This window comes from Schistocerca nitens, chromosome 4, assembly GCF_023898315.1.
Source record: "Schistocerca nitens isolate TAMUIC-IGC-003100 chromosome 4, iqSchNite1.1, whole genome shotgun sequence".
Taxonomy (NCBI): domain Eukaryota; kingdom Metazoa; phylum Arthropoda; class Insecta; order Orthoptera; family Acrididae; genus Schistocerca; species Schistocerca nitens.
In genome coordinates, this window is record NC_064617.1 from 907,551,320 (window position 1) to 907,570,420 (window position 19,101).

The 19,101-nt window shown below is 44.5% G+C and overlaps 1 protein-coding gene across 1 annotated transcript in view; it reads right to left on the reverse strand.

Moving 5' to 3' along the window:
• LOC126252653 (uncharacterized) overlaps positions 1-19,101 on the reverse strand; it is a 915,736-nt gene that overhangs the window by 733,841 nt on the left and 162,794 nt on the right. Inside the window, exon 3 of the mRNA XM_049953555.1 lies at positions 16,352-16,389. Within this exon, the coding sequence (XP_049809512.1) occupies positions 16,352-16,389 (38 nt within the window). The remainder of the gene's footprint in view (positions 1-16,351; positions 16,390-19,101) is intronic.

Sequence of the window (19,101 nt, forward strand, 5' to 3'; positions counted from 1 at the left end):
TGTATTGGGATAGCGATATGCAATACATACAGCGGTAGCATCGCGTACACTTTCCGCCCCTGGTAGCTGAGTGGTCAGCGCGACGAAAAGTCATACCTAACGGCCCGGGTTCGATTCCCGGCTGGGTCGGAGATTTTCTCCGCTCAGGGACTGGGTGTTGTGTTGTTCTTATCATCATCATTTCATCCCCATCGACACGCAAGTCGCCGAAGTGGCGTCAACTCGAAAGACTTGCACCAGGCGAACGGTCTACACGACGCGAGGCCCCCGCCACACGGCATTTCATCGCGTACAAAAGGTATAAAATGCCAGTTGTACTGGCGGAGCTGTCATTTGTACTCAGGTAATCCACGCGAAAAGATTTCCGACGTGGTTATGGCCGCACGACGGGAATAAAAGACGTTGAACGTGTAATGGTAGAGCCGGCCGTGGTGGCCGAGCGGTTCTAGGCGCTTCAGTCCGGAACCGCGTGACTGCTACGGTCGCAGGTTCGAATCCTGCCTCGGGCATGGATGTGTGTGATGTCTTTAGGTTAGTTAGGTTGAAGTAGTCCTACGCCTAGGGGTCTGATGACCTCAGCAGTTAAGTCCCATAGTGCTCAAGCCACTTTTTTGCAATGGTAGCTAGAGCTACACACATGGGACATTCCATTTCCGAAATCGTTAGGCAATTCAACATTCCGCGATCCAGTGTCAAGAGTGTGCCGAGAATACCACATTTCAGAAATTGCCTCTCAACACGGACCCCACTGACCGACGGCCTTTACTTAACGACCGAGAGCAGTGGCGCTTAGGTAGAGCTCTTAGTGCTAACAGACAAGTATCACTGCGTGAAATAACCCAGAAATCAATATGGGACATACGACGAACATGTCCGTTAGGGGAGTGCGGCGCGTTAATGGGCTATGGCACCAGACGACCGGCGCGAGGGCCTTTGCTAACAGCACAACATCGCCTTCAGCGCCTTTCCTAGGGTCGTGGTCATATGAGTTGGACCTTAGACGACTTGAAGACCGTGACCTGCTCAGGTGAATCCATAGTTGGAGTGTGGCGCAGACCCCACGGAGCCTTGGGACCAGGTTGTCAACAGGCAACTGTGCAAGCTGGTGGTGGCTCTATAATGGTGTGGGCTGTGTTTACATGGAATGGACTGAATTCTCCGGTCCAGTGAACCGATCACTGACTGCAAGTGGTTATGGTCGGTTGATTGATTTTAACAAGGAAGCTAAAACAGCTAAGGTCTGACCCGCCACTGCCCGCACCGAAACTAGGTTTATTGCTCCCTGTATATCTAGTAAAGCCAACCAGTGCCCTTAAATAGTGCAAGGAGTCCCTCTACCAGTTTTTTGTTAGACACAATTTCTTCAGGTCTAGTTGTCCCGAAGATTCTGCATCTTTTACTCTCCAATGCCACGCATTCGAAGACTAGCTGTGGTGCAGTTTCTTCACCCTCATCACAGACCCTACATTTAGGGTCCTCTTCCGTTATACCCATTGTGTGTAGGTGTTTTTTGAAATTCCCACGGCCGGTCATCAGTCCAGTCAAGAATTTCATCTCTTTCCTGTTCAACCCCAGGATTACAGAGCTGCTTTTAAAACATGGCTTGGTCATCATTACCTTACCATGTTTTTGTTTATGGACCTTGGTCCATATGGTCGGCCACTTGAAGACCATTTGCGTATTCCCAAACAACAGTCGAATTTTTATGGATGATAATGCCCCATGTCACTGGACCACAACTGTTCCAGAACATTCTGGACAATTCGAGCGAATTATTTGGCAACCCAAATCGACCGACATAAATCCCATGGAACATTCATGGGACATAAGCAAGACGTCAGTTCGTGTACATCCTGCACCGCCAACACTTTCGCAATGACGGCCGGCTACAGAGGCAGCAGGGCTCAATAAAAATGGTTCAAATGGCTCTGAGCACTATGCGACTTAACTTCTGAGGTCATCAGTCGCCTAGAACTTAGAACTAATTCAACCTAACTAACCTAAGGACATCACACACATCCATGCCCGAGGCAGGATTCGAACCTGCGACCGTAGCGGTCGCGCGGTTCCAGACTGTAGCGCCTAGAACCGCTCGGCCACCCTGGCCGGCAGGGCTCAATATTTCTGCAGTTGACTTCCAACGACTTGTCGAGTCCACGCCACGTTGAATTGCTGCACTACACCTAGCAAAAGGAGGTGAGACCCAATATTAGGAGACATCGCACGACTTTTGTCACCTCGACATATAGGGATGATGCAAAACTTTTATTGGTGAGTGTATATTTCGAGAGTTTAACACACTCACCGCACTAACGCAAATCGCGATTGATAAAATTATGACTGACTCTCTTACTTTCAATGAAAATGCCCACAATGTACCCACAACTTGCAAGTTGACACCTCTGTAGCACAGCTGAAGAGTGAAATGAAATCGGTGTACTTTTCTCGCGCCACCCACCGTTATCGTCTAGAATCCTGTACAAGAACTGGTGATATCGAAGCCGGATGTACGTAAGGGGATGTGGAGGACGATGGCGTGGGAGGGGAGTGTGTACTGAGAGGCGGCTGATGCGCGCAGAGGGACACTTTGCCGGGGGGAGACGGCCCGCCAAGCCGCCGACTAGCGCTATTGATCCGGCCGGGGGGCGCGCAGAGACGCCCTGCGCTCATTGCCGCTGCTGCGTTATCCGCACGCACGCACGCGTTTCCCTTATCCCCATCACCCGTCACTCGTCATAACAGCGTCCTGCAATCAAGTTTTCTTAAAAGAAAATCCGTAATGATATAATTTCGGTCAGCAACAAGTATCTCATAAGCTTGACTGTTTCTAGGTGAAATTTCAAACAGGCCAGAGAGTTGACTGCAGTAGCCGTCACAACTATGAATAACACTTAGGTATTACTGGTACACATGGGACAGCATGCGTTACGTAGTACGAGGGGAATTCAACAAGTAATGCAAACTTCTTTTTCTTGGCACTTTCGGTTGAAAAGATGCAGCATTTGTTATCGGACAACGTGGAATACTCCCACTTCAGTCCCTATAGTTTCACGAAGTACCGACTATACGTAGGCTTCAAAATGGGGTCTTTTGCGAAGGTGCGTTTCAAGCAGAGAGCTGTCATTCGAGTTTCTTTTGGCAGGAAAACTACACTACTGACCATTAAAATTGCTACACCAAGAAGAAATGCACATGATAAACAGGTATTCATTGGACAAATATATTATACTAGAACTGACATGTGATTACATATTCACAAAATTTGGGTGCATAGATCCTGAGAAATCAGTACCCACAGCAACCACCTCTGGCCGTAATAACGGCCTTGATACGCCTGGGCATTGAGTCAAACAGAGCTTGGATGGCGTGTACAGGTACAGCTGCCCATGCAGCTTCAACACGATACCACAGTTCATCAAGAGCAGTGACCGGCGTATTGTGACGAGCCAGTTGCTCGGCCACCAATGACCAGACGTTTTCAATTCGTGAGAGATCTGGAGAATGTGCTGGCGAGGGCAGCAGTCAATCATTTTCTGCATCCAGGAAAGCCCTTACAGGACCTGCAAAATGCGGTCGTGCATTATCCTGCTGAAATGTAGGGTTTCGCAGGGATCGAATGAAGGGTAGAGCCATGGGTGGTACCACATCTGAATGGTAACGTCCACTGTTCAAAGTGCCGTCAATGCGAACAATGACCGAGACGTGTAACCAATGGCACCCCATACCATCACGTCGGGTGATACGCCATTATGGCGATGACGAATACACCCTTCCAATGTGCGTTCACCACGATGTCGCCAAACACGGATGCGACCATCACGATGCTGTAAACAGAACCTGGATTCATCCGAAAAAATGACGTTTTGCCATTCGTGCACCCAGGTTCGTCGTTGAGTACACCATCGCAGGCGCTCCTGTCTGTGATGCAGCGTCAAGGGTAACCGCAGCTACGGTCTCCGAGCTGATAGTCCATGCTGCTGCAAACGTCGTCGAACTTTTCGTGCAGATGGTTGTTGTCTTGCAAACGTCCGCATCTGTTGGCTCATCGATCGAGATGTGGCTGCACGATCCGTTACAGCCATGCGGATAAGATGCCTGTCATCTCGACTGCTAGTGATACGAGGCCGTTGGGGTCCAGCTCGGCGTTCCGTATTACCCTCCTGAACCCACAGATTGCATATTCTGCTAACAGTCATTGAATCTCGACCAAGGCGGGCAGCAATGTCGCGATACGATAAACCGCAATCGCGATAGGCTACAATTCGACCTTTATCAAAGTCGGAAACGTGATGATACGCATTTCTCCTCCTTACACGAGGCATCACAACAACGTTTCACCATCAACGCCGGGCAACTGCTGTTTGAGTATGAGAAATCGGTTGGAAACTTTCCTCATGTCAGGACGTTGTAGATGTCGCCACCGGCGCCAACCTTGTGTGAATGCTCTGAAAAGCTAATCATTTGCATATCACAGCATCTTCTTCCTGTCGGTTAAATTTCGCGCCTGAAGCACGTCATCTTCGTGGTGTAGCAATTTTAATGGCCAGTAGTGCATAGCACTGCAGATATTCATACTTTATAGGCGCTTGCAAAATGTCTACGAAGACCGTTGGGCGAGACGTCTATCATGATCGCAACAACGACGCGCAAACCTGTCCGCCGGCTGCACACAGCTGTGACTCCTGCAATATTGGAACGTGCGGACACTCTCACTCGAGGTGATCGATGGATCACAAACATCTCGCTGCACATCTGGACGTCTCTGTTTGTAGCGCTCACACACACGTCCACCACTTGGGCTACTCGAAGATGTGTGTCCTCGCCACCCAACAGAACACTGTAAAGATCTGTCCTGAATTTCTTGTGCATCACGAGGTCGATATTGATAATTTTTGACGAACACCGTCACAGACGATGACACATGGGTTCATTATATCGACCCAGAAACAAAGCGGGAATCCGAGGAATGGCGCCACACTACCTCTCCTCCGAAGAAAAAGTTCAAAGCCATACCATCAGCCGGTAAAGACATGACGACGCTCTTCTTGGACTCTGAAAGGGTTAATCTGTTCGATGTCCTCCCTCATAGTGCAACAAATCAACTCTCAAGTGTATTGTGCTACCCTCAGGTAACTGAACAAACGACTTCATCGCGTTCATCGCAACAAAAATGCAAACGAATTCCTCCCTCCATCTCCATGACAACTCAAGGCCTCAAAGAAGTCAACGCACCTGAGAGGAGTTCACAAACCTTCCTCATCCGCCATACGGCCCGGATCTCGCACCTTCAGACTTCCATCTGTTTGGCCCAATGATGGATGCACTCCGCTAGAAGCAGTACGTGGATGATGCGGAGGTTATTGATGCAACAAGATGTTGGCTTCGACCTCGACCAGTGGAGCGGTACCATGAGGGTATATAGGCCCTTCCAGTAAGGTGTAGTAAGGCCATCGCATTACACGGAGATGTGTTGAAAAATATGATTTTGTAGCCAAAAGAGTGAGGAACATAATGGTGTATTCGAATCTTGAATAAAACCAAGCTGCTTTGGAGAAAAAAAAAAAAGCATTACTTATTGAAACCCCTCGTATGTTCGATTTGCTGCGCGTAAAAATGGGACTTTTCCATAGCTCATAGCTCGGGTACCATTGGTGATAGAAAGGTAGGGTTAAAAGTTGCGCTAGTGACCATTTGTATACCCAACACAAGTATCGTCTTAGGATAACTATTTCACAGAACAGAGTCACAGTTTGAATATTGTTCACTTATTCTAGCTTAGGCAAATGGAGGAAATCGGTAGGTTCCTTTTGCCTTATATGTGCTCCATTGGGCACCTTAACGGGCTTATGGAGGCACAATTTACAAGGTGAGCACAAAGTCTTGCCCTGATTATAAAAATTTACAACAGAATAACCGTCTGAAATAGTAAGTTACATTTGATACCGTTACATAAGTTATTTACTAGTTTTTTTAAGACCACTCACTTTAGTAAACTTCAACGTGTGCTCCTTTGGTAGCTCGGAGAATGTCGAGGCAGCAACTCGTGTGACGAAGACTCTGTCCTTGATGTGGCCCCAGAAAAAAAAAACTCAAGGGGAGTAATGTCTGGAGAGAGGGGTGGCCAGGGTGTTGGACCGTTCCTTCCAATCCACCGATCCGGACATTACTCCCCTCTCCAGACATTACGCCCCTTGACTTTTTTTTCTGGGGCTATATGAAGGACAGAGTCTTCGTCACACCAGTTGCTGACAAAGACGAACTGAAGGCTAGGATACAAGCTGCTGTGGGTACTGTGACAGAACACATGTTACGAAACACCTGGCGGGAACTGGAATACCGCCTCGACATTCTCCGAGCTACCAAGGGAACACATGTTGAGGTTTACTAACGTGAGTGGTCTTAAAAAACTAGTAACACTAAACTATGTAACTGCACCAAATGTAAATTATTATGTCAAACGGTTATTATGTAATAAATTGTTATAAACAGGGCAAGACTTTGTGCTCACCCTGTAGTTAATGGGCACTTCCTGAGAAAACCCGAAAACCATTCCTGAGAAAACCCGAAAACCAATGTTCTTGGGTATCAAAAACGAGTCCAGAGTTTCAAACGGTTCAAATGGCTCTGAGCACTATGGGACTTAACTTCTGAGGTCGTCAGTCCCCTAGAACTTAGAACTACTTAAACCTAACTAACCTAAGGACATCACACACACCCATGCCCGAGGCAGGATTCGAACCTGCGACCGTAGCGGTCGCGCGGTTCCAGACTGTAGCGCCTAGAACCACTCGGCCACCACGGCCGGCCAGGGTTTCCAAGCGGGTATCCACAGCAAACGGCTGAAATTTTTACGATGTATTTCTAAGACCCTGATCTCGAACAACCTTGAAAACTTTTCTTGGTATCTGTAACTGTTTCCGAGATGCGGATTTTCGAAGTTACCCTACTTGTACACGTAAAATACCCACGTAAAATCCGGTATGAGGCGAAAACACTTCCGTGTTTGTATCAGCCTACTCAGCATTTACTCCCAGCTGCCAGTTCCTTGGTTACTGACACAGGCAGCTTTACTTCTGGTATTGCCAGTGAAGAACTTTAACAAATTAGTGATTAGTGCAATGCAGCATGAACCCACATTCGAACGAAATTTTCTCTCCTCTTTGTGAAGACGCACTATCAAGTATTTCAAAACTTCCAAATTTGATTTTTATGAGTTGTTATTTACAATACTGGTTATTTAATAACTTAGTGGGGAGGAACTAATTTTAATAGACAGGGACAAAATGACAAGAACGAACACACAGTGTTTAACTGCACTTGATCTTGTTTTTAAGAACGCTTGATTCTAATCGTTTGTTTCGTGTACATAAACAAGCAAGAGCCAGTCTGTAGTTGCTGAAACAATACCGACGAGTTATCAATCTGAGCTACATTCTGCGCTTCCGCCGCTCAGCTAAACACCCTGGAGGTGTTTCTACGTCGGCTTGGACATCGTTAACGGGGCAATGACCAGGCAGACGGTAGTAACGCTGGGCTCTTGATGTCGCCCACCGCCACGATTGTCAGGATACTGTAGAAACATCGCACTCGTCGCAAACTTGCGCACACGTGTTGTTCGTGGAACGGCACTCCACTGTAACTAGCCTTGCTCTGCAATTCGTGGGCACCAGCACCAGTTACCTGAGCACTCGTTTCAAGCAAACACGTATCAAATTGTTTACAATAATGTCGTGAGTGATTCATTTTCTTTCCACCAAAGACTCCAGAGATCATTTATAAAACGAACATTTATGTACTGGCTGTGGATGATGGCAGCGCAAACAAACTTGTTGCTGAAGAGATCACACAGGATTTTATGTTTCTATGAGATGTTCAGCGATACAGGGTGTGTACACAACGCTCTGACGTCCGCTTTTTGCTGGAAAATCTTCGAAATGAAGAGTAAAGCAGACAACTAACTATTATCAGGTAAAGAAGTTGGTTACATATGCACCCTCCTGAAAGGATGTAAAGGTCGAAACGCGCAGCGGTAGAAGATAAGTGTCTGACACATGATAATTTTTTTTAAAAAAATTGTATTTTATGAAATTGTTTGCGTCGTTATTAACACATACGCAGACCTAGTGATCATCACGTTTAACAGTAATAGTGCTTCAATTTATTTGTACAACGTGTAAGTTGTTTATGTACTAAGGAAATTTTATTTCCGGTCGCTAGTTCCGATCTCTAAGCACTCAGTTTACAAACCTCAACCACCTGTATAATTTTGAGCCTAAACGTTTGGGACCCTCTGCAGAAGCACACTTCATAAGATCCTCTCTCTCGTAGGAGCCATTTTTCTTCTTTTCGTTTTTCCTCTGCTCTTCGGAGTGCACTAATAATTTCTTTGCGTCGCTTCGCTTAAACAGTGAAACAAAACTGAAAATTGTTGCGTGGAGGAGGCCAGTGCGTCAGCGACGACGCCGCCTTACAGCATGTGCGAAGGAAAATTAAGCAAAATGGAGAGGAGAAAACGTTTCCGCGAGCGGAAAAACTTGCTGGGGTCCTCTGCTTACCGTACTCAAAATTAAATTTTCTGCGCGTTGCTCCTTATGAAACTTTAAATTAAAAAACTTTTCCACACTGGCGAGAAATTTAGGGTGCCTCCGTTGTCGCCCTGTTTTATTTATGACTCTCACATAACTGCACCATCTCGACGGGCACTGCCTAACTCCATCCTGCACGCTTTAGGAGGCAGGCAGGACTCAAAGGAGATAAGAACTTGAAAAAAGAGGGCACGTCGGCCAAGAAGTTGCAATAAGGCTTTATTTGTTGACAGCTAGCTTCTAGTCGATGCAAATCTAGTCAGACCGCGTTGCCGGGGCGAGACATTGTTGTCATATCCGCGGTGACAATGGCTCGCATTAGCAAGCCGGTGTCACTTGTTTTTCATCGATCACAAGATGATATCGAAACCAGCCGTGGATAAATAAAGCCATGTATACTTTCAAAGAAGAGTCAACAAACTTTTTTCTTATATATATATATATATATATATATATATATATATATATATATATATATATATATATAAATCGGTTTGCATAGTGGAGGTGTAGATGTAATGCTATCTCAAGAAGTCTATACTGGCCGAATACATTGCAGGGACGTGTCCGGGTAATATCTCCAAATATGTTGATGATTCGACGTGTAAACAATCTGTCACTCTTGAAACAGTAGGGAAGGTAGCTTCTAACCAAATAACGCGTGTACGGAATATCTTCTCAGCCATGCGACTTGAGTCGTGATTTCCAGTACGAGGGGTCACAATAGTTATTTGACAAGAAATTGTACAGTGACTCAAAAGTTATATCAAGTTGTATCTTGCGTTCCCTTGGGACATATGATAAGACTGTTTGCTGCTCTTGCATACAAATGGTTTAGGAGACAATCTGAGTAGCATAGATTGTTTGCATGTGATATTGTCGTTTACTGTCTTGTGAAGTCAACAAAATATCGAATCGAATTACAAAGTGATATAGAATGATCGAAAAGCAGCAACTGACCCTGAACAAGTAAAAAAGCGTAGTCATGGATTTAGCTAGGGTCCAGGTTCGAGAAGTCTAATTAACGTGTATTATATCAATTAGCTGTAAGACAACAGCATTTGAACACATTATTTGTAATTATTTTAATGTACTGGACATCAATTAAACTTCAGAAACGTGAGGGCAAAATTGTGGTGTCACCGCCAGACACCACAATTGCTAGGTGGTAGCTTAAATCGGCCGCGGTCCATTAGTACATGTCGGACCCGCGTGTCGTCACTGTCAGGATCGCAGACCGAGCGCCACCACAAGGCAGGTCTCGAGAGACGTACTAGCACTCGCCCCAGTTGTACGACGACGTTGCTAGCGACTACACTGACGAAGCCTTTCTCTCATTTGCCGAGAGACAGTTAGAATAGCCTTCAGCTAAGTTAATGGCTACGACCTAGCAAGGCGCCATTTGTACCATTGCATGTATCTCAAGATAGTCTCACTTGTATCATCAAGAATGCTGTATACCAAAGGACGATATAAAAGTTAAGTGTTCTAGTAGCTACGTTCTTTTCTTTATCACATTCATCAGGTATCCTGTTCCAGACTTCGCGCCAGTCGGCGTGTGTGTACGTGTGCCCTTTCGGCTACCCGTCACTGTGGACTGGCTGCCTTGTCAGTCCACTACAAAAATAAATCCATCACTTCACAATCGACGCCCCAAGTTGGTTTCTATTTATACTAGACACCTGTTATGGTTCACTGATGTGAAATCTCTATTAATTATGATTGCCTTTATTTTGTGACATCATTTGGACTTCCCAGTGTGGAGACGTAATACGAATCCATCACTACAATTGTGAGAAGCTCCACATGCGTATTCAGAGAATTCTGCTGAATTAATGTTATATGACGAATTATAAAAACATTTAGAGGTTCCCGATGTAATGAAATACGTAGGAATTACAGTCAGGAGCTACTCAAATTGGAACGAATATGTAGACAACGTTGAAGCATTGGCAGAACAGTTAAAAGATGCAACAGATCAAACAAGAGGTCTTGTTTTGTACTATCGTGAATAGGAGAGATAATGTGACGAATATGACAAGTGAATTGGAATGGCAATCTTTGAGAAAAGAGTTTGTCCATTGTGATGAAATCATTTCACGAAATTACTATCATCATATAAGAAGATTTTGTTGCCTTTGGCTTACCCTGGAAAAACCATCGGGATAAAATAAGAGGAATCGGAGCTCGCACTGAAAAATTTTGTTGTTCTTTTTTACCTCATGTTGTTCGAGAGTGGAAGAATAGAGATACATTTACTAATTTATTTACTCAATATTAAAACCTATTACTTAGTGTATTACAATAGGCTGTATTTTATACCCGCAATTGAATTGTCGATCTGGAAAACGTTCTCAGTACCACATATCACTTTTTTTTGTAAGGACAATCAAAAGTCTGGTCCCTTTAATCCCACAAACCAACCGACAATCAAAAAACAATGTACACCTTAGATTAGCCCAACTGGTGGAAGTGCGTGTGAGCACTGCCAACAGTGACGTCCAGATGCCAGGTGCTTTGTGGGCCGTCGATCACCTCGAATGAGAGTGTTCGCACGTTCGAACATTGCAGGACAGGTGTGCGCGACCTTGCTACGATACTGACAGACGCCTCGCCCAACGACTCATCGTGGTTTTGTTCACTGCCAGGTCTCCGTAGACATCCTGCACTGAATATCTGCGAAGCTCTGATTTCCCGCCAAAAGAAACAATGACAGCTATCTGCTTTGAATGCACCTCCGTCATAGATACTGTTTTGAAAGCTACGTATATTGCCACCACCTGTTGGAACTTCATTAAACTATAGGTGCTGAAACGGGAATGTTCCACGATGTCCTGAACAACAAATTACGCTTTCTTTTTCAACCGAAATTGACCAAAAAAAAAGAGTTGGATTTGTTATTGAACACCCCTCGTATCTCTTTTTGTGCATAACTTATTCACATAAAAAAGGTGAGAAGGTACTCTGGTACCATAGAATTATGCTGCCAATCTCATCACTGCAAAAAAATAGCACAAATTCCGAAGTAAACTATTTCTTACGAACAGCCTGAATGCCATACCAGGAAACTAACTGGTTCTGTCAATAGGAAAGTTTCTGTTTCAAGTGCCATTAATGATGAGGCACTTTTTTATTTGTGATAATACGAGTGCAAAAATAGAGCAGAAACATTATAATTAGTAGAACCGTAGTCAATAAAAACATTTCTTTTACGTACTTTTTCCAATAGAATAACAAAATTTAACTCACGAAAAAAACTCTCAGTAATGGCTTCAGTTTCTTACACAGTTTCACTCTTGGGATCAGACATAACAAAATTTATTGAAAATTCTCTGTGCCGTTGAGGAAGAAATGGCAATATTGTCAACACGTTTTTCTGTTTTACCACTGATAAACGTGGCTGGTCTTTTAGACGAAGTATCGCGGCTCGTCCTGTCGGAGGGTCGAGTCCTACCTCGGGCATGGGTGTGTGTGTTGTCCTTAGCGTAAGTAGTGTGTAAGCGTAGGGACCGATGACCTCAGCAATTTGGTCCCATACAACTTACCACAAATTTCCAATTTAGACCGAAGTACAACATAGCACACAACTGCCATGATATTTCCTCTTCTGAATCCATTTATGCTTTTTATTCTTCTGTTTGAGAGTAATAATTATTCGTATCAACTTGAGATGAGTGAGTATGAGACACTTTTACCACGCTGCATTTCGAAATCCGACCCGTCTGTGTTGACAACAACGTTTCGGCAGCACCTTTAAAATCAAAGAAGTTAGTTGTATGTATTGGATTGACATTTAGAAATCCTGAAGGGAATCACTGCTTGCACAAACACCATGCTCCAGGTTTGAAAAATTTTCTCCATGATTTGACACTTGGAACAAGTATAGAGAAGTGCAACGGAGGACCGAGGACAGAACAGCACTTGAAACGATTTGATAAAAATAGCCTTTACAGCGTTTCCATTTCTGCTCTTCAGTTATATTTCTACATTAACTTTACGTAAAATAAAAATGACTTTATAGTAATAACTTTAAGGTTAAAATACATGAAAAATTATTATCGCTATTATTATTGTCACCATCGCTGTCAATATTACTACTGCTACTACTACAACATCTGAAAATGCCTAATTCCATCATCATTATCATCTCCGTATGATGTAGAGGGTGACCAGAATGTCCGCTAACATTTAAAAATGCACTAATTCGTGAGATAATGTATGCGCACTAGTTTGTGGAACAATGTATGTATGCAGAGAGGTAAAAATTGGCACACGTGTCTGAAATAGCGTGGGATTTTATTGAAACCAAAAATGAGTGCAAAATCTGGCCAACAGAAATGGAGCTGGACAGCAACACGTCAGCGACGCCGCATGAGAATCGTGTATGAAATTAGCTGTAGTGAGAGGCGGAGTGCGTGGCTGGTAAACACTTCGTGGAAGGTACGATTTTTATGGAATATGTGGCTCCACCCCATATTGCTACAGGTTTGAAAGATTTCTTGAGCACTTCGTTTGGTGAGGATCGCGTGCTCGGCCACCACTTCCGTCATGTTTGGCCTCCCACGTCCACAGACTGTTGTTTGTGGGGTTACCTGAAGTCGCAACGTACGGCGATCGGCCGATCTCATTAGGGATGCTAAAAGACAATATGCGATGGCAATTTCTTACCATACCTACTGACATGCCGTACACAACATTGTCCCTCGACTGCAGGTGTTGTTGGTGAATGACGGCCGATATAATGAGCATTTGTTATAAAGAAAGTCGTATTTGCTGAAAATCTGTCGTTATGCTAATTATTGCTGTTGTATCATACGAAGCGCCGTTGTTAATCATTTTGTGCATTCTCTTTTTTGGTTTCAATAAAACCCCGTATCATTTCAAGCAAGTGTATCAGTTTTTACCTCTCTAATTGAATTATTCCGCGAAGTATTCAAATTTCATATGATAACGGACTTTTGGGTCACCCTGTATAACCACAGAAAACTAGCTATCTATTTAACAGTATCTGCATGGATACAGTTTGAAAGTTGTGACTAGTTCCATCCTCCAAGCATTAAGTGCCAATTGCAGATTGAACAAGCAGGTATAGATCCATCGAAATATCGGCTGATTGAACGATTCTTTCCTTCTTATTCCCGTAGGCTAGTTGAGCAATATCTACTCTTCGCCACTCGCTACATGAAGGTTTGCAGGCTATTAGTGAGAATGAAGGGCTAGTTAGATAAGTTCTATAGACCTGCGTGACAAATAACACTGGATAGGATTGGATTGTTTGGGGGAAGAGACCAAACAGCGAGGTCATCGGTCTCATCGGATTAGGGAAGGAAGTCGGCCGTGCCCGTTCAAAGGAACCATCCCGGCATTTGCCTGGAGCGATTTAGGGAAATCACGGAAAACCTAAATCAGTATGGCCGGAAGCGGGATTGAACCGTCGTCCTCCCGAATGCGAGTCCAGAATAACACTGGAACAACGTTACTTAAGTATTCATTTATTTTATCATGATGCCACAAAATAGCGAATATTCTGTTATACCGTATAATGGGCGGTTAAAAAGTTTCCGTATAAGGGCGTTGCTGCAGTATATACACAACGAGCGCACTTCCGATGCGGGTACATAGGCAGCAACATGGAGGCAAGGGATTAGTCCGACATTCGCATCTTTCCGACGTGCATGTAGTAAAATTCGGAGACGTCAACTTGTTGTTGTTGTGGCCTTCAATCCAGAGACTGGTTTGATGCAGCTCTCCATGCTACTCTATACTGCGCAAGCTTCTTCATTTCCAAGTACCTACAGCAACCTAAATTCTTCTGGATCTGCCTCATTAGTTATGTGATCTACCCATGTAATCTTCAGTATTCTTCTGTAGCACCACATTTCGAAAGCTTCTATTCTCTTCTTGTCTAAACTATTTATCGTCCACGTTTCACTTCCATACATGGCTACACTCCATACAAATACTTTCAGAAACGACTTCCTGACATTTAAATCTATACTTGATGTTAACAAATTTTTCTTCTTCAGAAGCGCTTTCCTTGCCATTGCCAGTCTACATTTTATATCCTCTCTACTTCGACCATCATCAGTTATTTTGCTCCCCAAATAGCAAAACTCATCTACTACTTCAAGTGTCTCATTTCGTAACCTAATTCCCTCAGCATCACCTGACTTAATTCGACTACATTCCATTATCCTCATTTTGCTGTTGTTGATGTTCATCTTATATCCTCCTTTCAAGATACCGTCCATTCGGTTCAACTGCTCTTCCAGGCCCCTAACTGTCCCTGACAGAATTACAATGTCATTGGCAAAAGTTTTTATTTCTTCTCCTGGATTTTAATTCCTACTCCAAAATTTTTCTATGTACTATGGGACTATGACGACGTTAGTAACAAATGCTTCCAAATGGGACCAACATGCTGTTAACTTTTTCTCAGCCACCGAAGGACGAAGACTATTAAGACAGTCATCGGAAAATGAAAGATATGTGCGGGACAGCATGTGTGCGCCAAGTTCCGTGGCGGTCGCGGTTCGAAAATTGGAAATTTGTGGTAAGTTCCTATGGGACCAAACTGCTAGGGTCATTGGTCCTTAGGCTTACACACTACTTAATCTACCTTAAACTAACTAACTTACGCTAAGGACATCACACACCCCCATGCCCGAGGAAGGACTCGAATCTCCGACGGTGGGAGCCGCGCGAACCGTGAGAAGGCACCCTAGACCACACGGCTACCCTGCGCGGCTCGTGGTTCGACACAAGATGCCGTTCGCTCTGGGAGGACAGTCATCCACCACGCCAGTTCAAGTGGGAGACACTCGAGCACCCGCCAGTAGTCCTGATGTCTCCTCATGCAATTATCACACCTTCAGTCCCTTAAAAAAGACCTTGATCGGTCCAGCTGCCTGTAGCCCTGATTCTCCCCAATTCAATTATCACACCTTCAGTCCGTTAAAAAAAGCCTTGACCGGTCCACGACTGCTGTCGGACGATGATGCGCAGCAGTTACGAAGTTCTTCACGCAGTGGAACGTAGAGTTTTACTAGATGGATATTTTCAACCTGCTGGGTCGATGGGATGATTGTTTAACACGACGATACGCCTGATTGGCATAACGATTCTGAACTGTACGGCCTTCGAAGGGAAACTTTTTGATCGCCGCTAATATTACTGGACAAAAATGTGAAATTTGTCGAAATCCTCGCTACCGTCTGACGATGGGCCCCAGCTCACAACTAGTTACGGTGAAATAAATCATTCATTCAAAAGGTGTGTCTGGTTCTTTCTTCAGTGAACTATATAGTAAAATGGCTCTGAGCACTATGGGACTTAACATCTATCGTCATCAGTCCCCTAGAACTTAGAACTACTTAAACCTAACTAACCTAAGGACATCACACAACACCCAATCATCACGAGGCAGAGAAAATCGCTGACCCCGCCGGAAATCGAACCCGGGAACCCGGGCGTGGGAAGCGAGAACGCTACCGCACGACCACGAGCTGCGGACGAACTATATAGTAGTTTGAAACTTCCTGGCAGATTCCGAGTTCGAGTCTCGGTCCGGCACGCAGTTTTAATCTGCCAGGAAGTATCATATCAGCGCACACTCCGCTGCACAGAGAAAACCTCCTTCTGGATATATAGTAGTTTGTTCCCGGCAGTACAGGCGAAGTGCACTTGTGATGAGACAAATAATTTTCAGATGGTGGAAGGTGACTATACACGCCAGAGAAGTAGGCAGGCGGCTGGCGCGGTGTTACCTTGAGCCTGCGCGACGACGCCTCGCCAGAACACACACCTGTAACAAAAGAGAACAGTCAGTCAGGCGATGTGAAGGACACGGCTGCAGCACTGCATCAGCGTCCCAGCGACAGCGAGAAGACAGGTGAGACAAGTTAAAGAGGAGAAGCGGGGGCAAGCGCGCAAGTGTCGCATAATTAGCTGGTGCGCGGTGAGCAGAAGGGGGACAGAGGGGCAGGAACGCGAGAAGGAGATGGCAGAGAGGGAGAAATACTACGCAGTGGAAGCCGGCGCCAAAGCGATCGCTGCCTTCTATGCGGCTCTCTCTGCAGTCGGGTATAGACTGCTACTGCGCTTTCTTACTGTCTGTGTAAAAGACAGAGCTAAGGACGGTGCCAGGATCCTATTACACGATGGAAATATATAGGTCCGCAATGAGTAACCGAGGTCTGTGCCGGAGGTAAATATTCAGGCACTGACTGTCTTGTCTCACAGTGGGATAATGTACGAGGGTAATCCGAAAAGTGAGGTCTCCTATTTTTTTTATAAGTACATACACCTGTTTATTTCCACAATGATTTACATCAGTTCACAGCTTGAACATTTAGCTATTTTTCGACATAATCACCATTTCTGTCGATGAATTTTTGTAGACGCTGCGGCAGTTTTTGTATGCCCATGTCATACCAGCTCGCCGCCATGCTGTTCAGAAAGCTATGAGCCTCTTCTTCCACCTCGTCGTCAGAGCTGAATCGCTTTCCGGCCAAATGTTATTTTAACTTAAGGAACAAGGGATAGTCACTGGGCGCCAAGTCAGGACAGGGTGGGTGGGTGACACTGAAACTGTTGTAGAAGAGCAACGGTTTGCCGAGCGATGTGTCGGCGAGCGTTGTCATGGAGAATGTGTACGCCCTTGCTCTACATTCCTCTTCTCCGGTTCTGAATTGCCCGTTTGAGTTTTTCCAGAGTCTCACAGTACCTGTCAGCGTTAATTGTGGTCCTAGCTATTCAGCTCCGACGACGAGGTGAAAGAAGAGGTTCATAACTTTCTGAACAGCATGAAGGCGAGCTGGTATTACATGGGCATACAAAAACTGCCACAGTGTCTACAAAAATGCATCGACAGAAATGATGATTATGTCGAAAAATAGCTAAATGTTCAAGCTGTAAACCAGTGTATAAATAAACAGGTCTATGTACTTATAAAAAAAATAGGAGACCTTACTTTTGGGATTGGGTCAAATGGCTCTGAGCACTATGGGACTTAACTGCTGAGGTCATCAGTACCCTAGAACTTAGAACTACTTAAACCTAACTAACCTAAGAACATCACACACATCCATGCCCGAGGCAGGATTCCAACCTGCGACCGTAGCGGTCTTGCGGTTCCAGACTGCAGCGCCTTTAACCGCACGGCCACTTCGGCCGGCCCGGTTTTTCCACATCAGTGATTCCGTTCCATACAGTTCTCTGTTTCACACAAACATTCTCAGAAACTACTTTATTAAATTAAGGCTGTAGACTTATGATGACGAAGAATGTCCTCTTTGCCTCTGCTATTATGCTTCACTAGTACTCGTTGCTTCGTCCATCACTCGTTATTTCGCTACCAAGGTGGCAGAATCTCGTCACCTCTCTTGCTATTTAATCTCAGACTATGATATTAAGCTTGTCAGTAATATTATTTATTCTTCTCGTAAATTCTCTCGTCTTCCTTGGATTTACTCTCAATCTACATTCTGTGTACAGTAGACAGTTCATTCAATTCATCAGGTCCCGTAATTCTTCTTCCCGTTCACGTAGGATAGCAATGTAATCAGCGAAATTTATAATTGACACCCTTTCAGCCTAAATATTTATCCCACTCTAGAACTGAATATTAATCCCACATCAGAACTCGATATTTTCCGGTAAGTAGTTTGGACAGTAGAGACACCTGCCTTGCATCCTTGCTCTGCCATTCTTATTATGGCTTCTAGGTTCTTGTATACATTGCATATTACCCTCCTTTCCCTGCAGTGTGGATCTGTCTTCTGTGCATTATCAAGATCTTCCACCATATTGCACTGTCTTGCGCTTTTTCTAGGCATGATGGTTATCGGGCGACTATTTCGTACAGTGTAGAACGCCTTGTATAAATGTAGGGAGACGAAATCCCTCGTCAACTTGCACTTGCTATCGTATGTCTCATCATCATCATCAGTTATCTGCTATATTAGCAGGTCCTTTGCCTCTCCATTTTCCGCGATCCATTGCTTCCTTCTTAAGGCTGCTGTATGTTGTATCGTCCATCATGTCATCCAGTATCTGGAATCTCTTCCTTCCTCGCTTCCTTTTCCATTCTACATAAGCTTCTAAAACTGTTTTTATCAGTCCGTCATTCTTTCTTAATATATGCCCAATCCAATTTCTTTTTCTTCTCTTTATTACATTTAGTAACTGTATTTTCTCTCCCACTCTTCTCAGTACCTCTTCATTTTTTTATTTTGTCCATCCAACTTATTCTTTCCATCTTCCGCCATGTCCAGATCTCAAAAGCCTCCAGCCTTTCTCTGTCTTTTTTCCTCATAATCCATGTTTCAGCGCCATATAGAAGAACACTCCGTACAAGACATTTTATGAGTCTCTTTCTGAGTTCTCTGTCCAGACCGCTGCAGGAGATTCTCCTTTTCTTATAAAACGCCTCTTTTTCCATTGCTATCCTTGTTTTAATATCTGTGGTGCACTTCCAGTCGGTGTCCATCCTGCTTCCAAGATACTTAAAATTTTG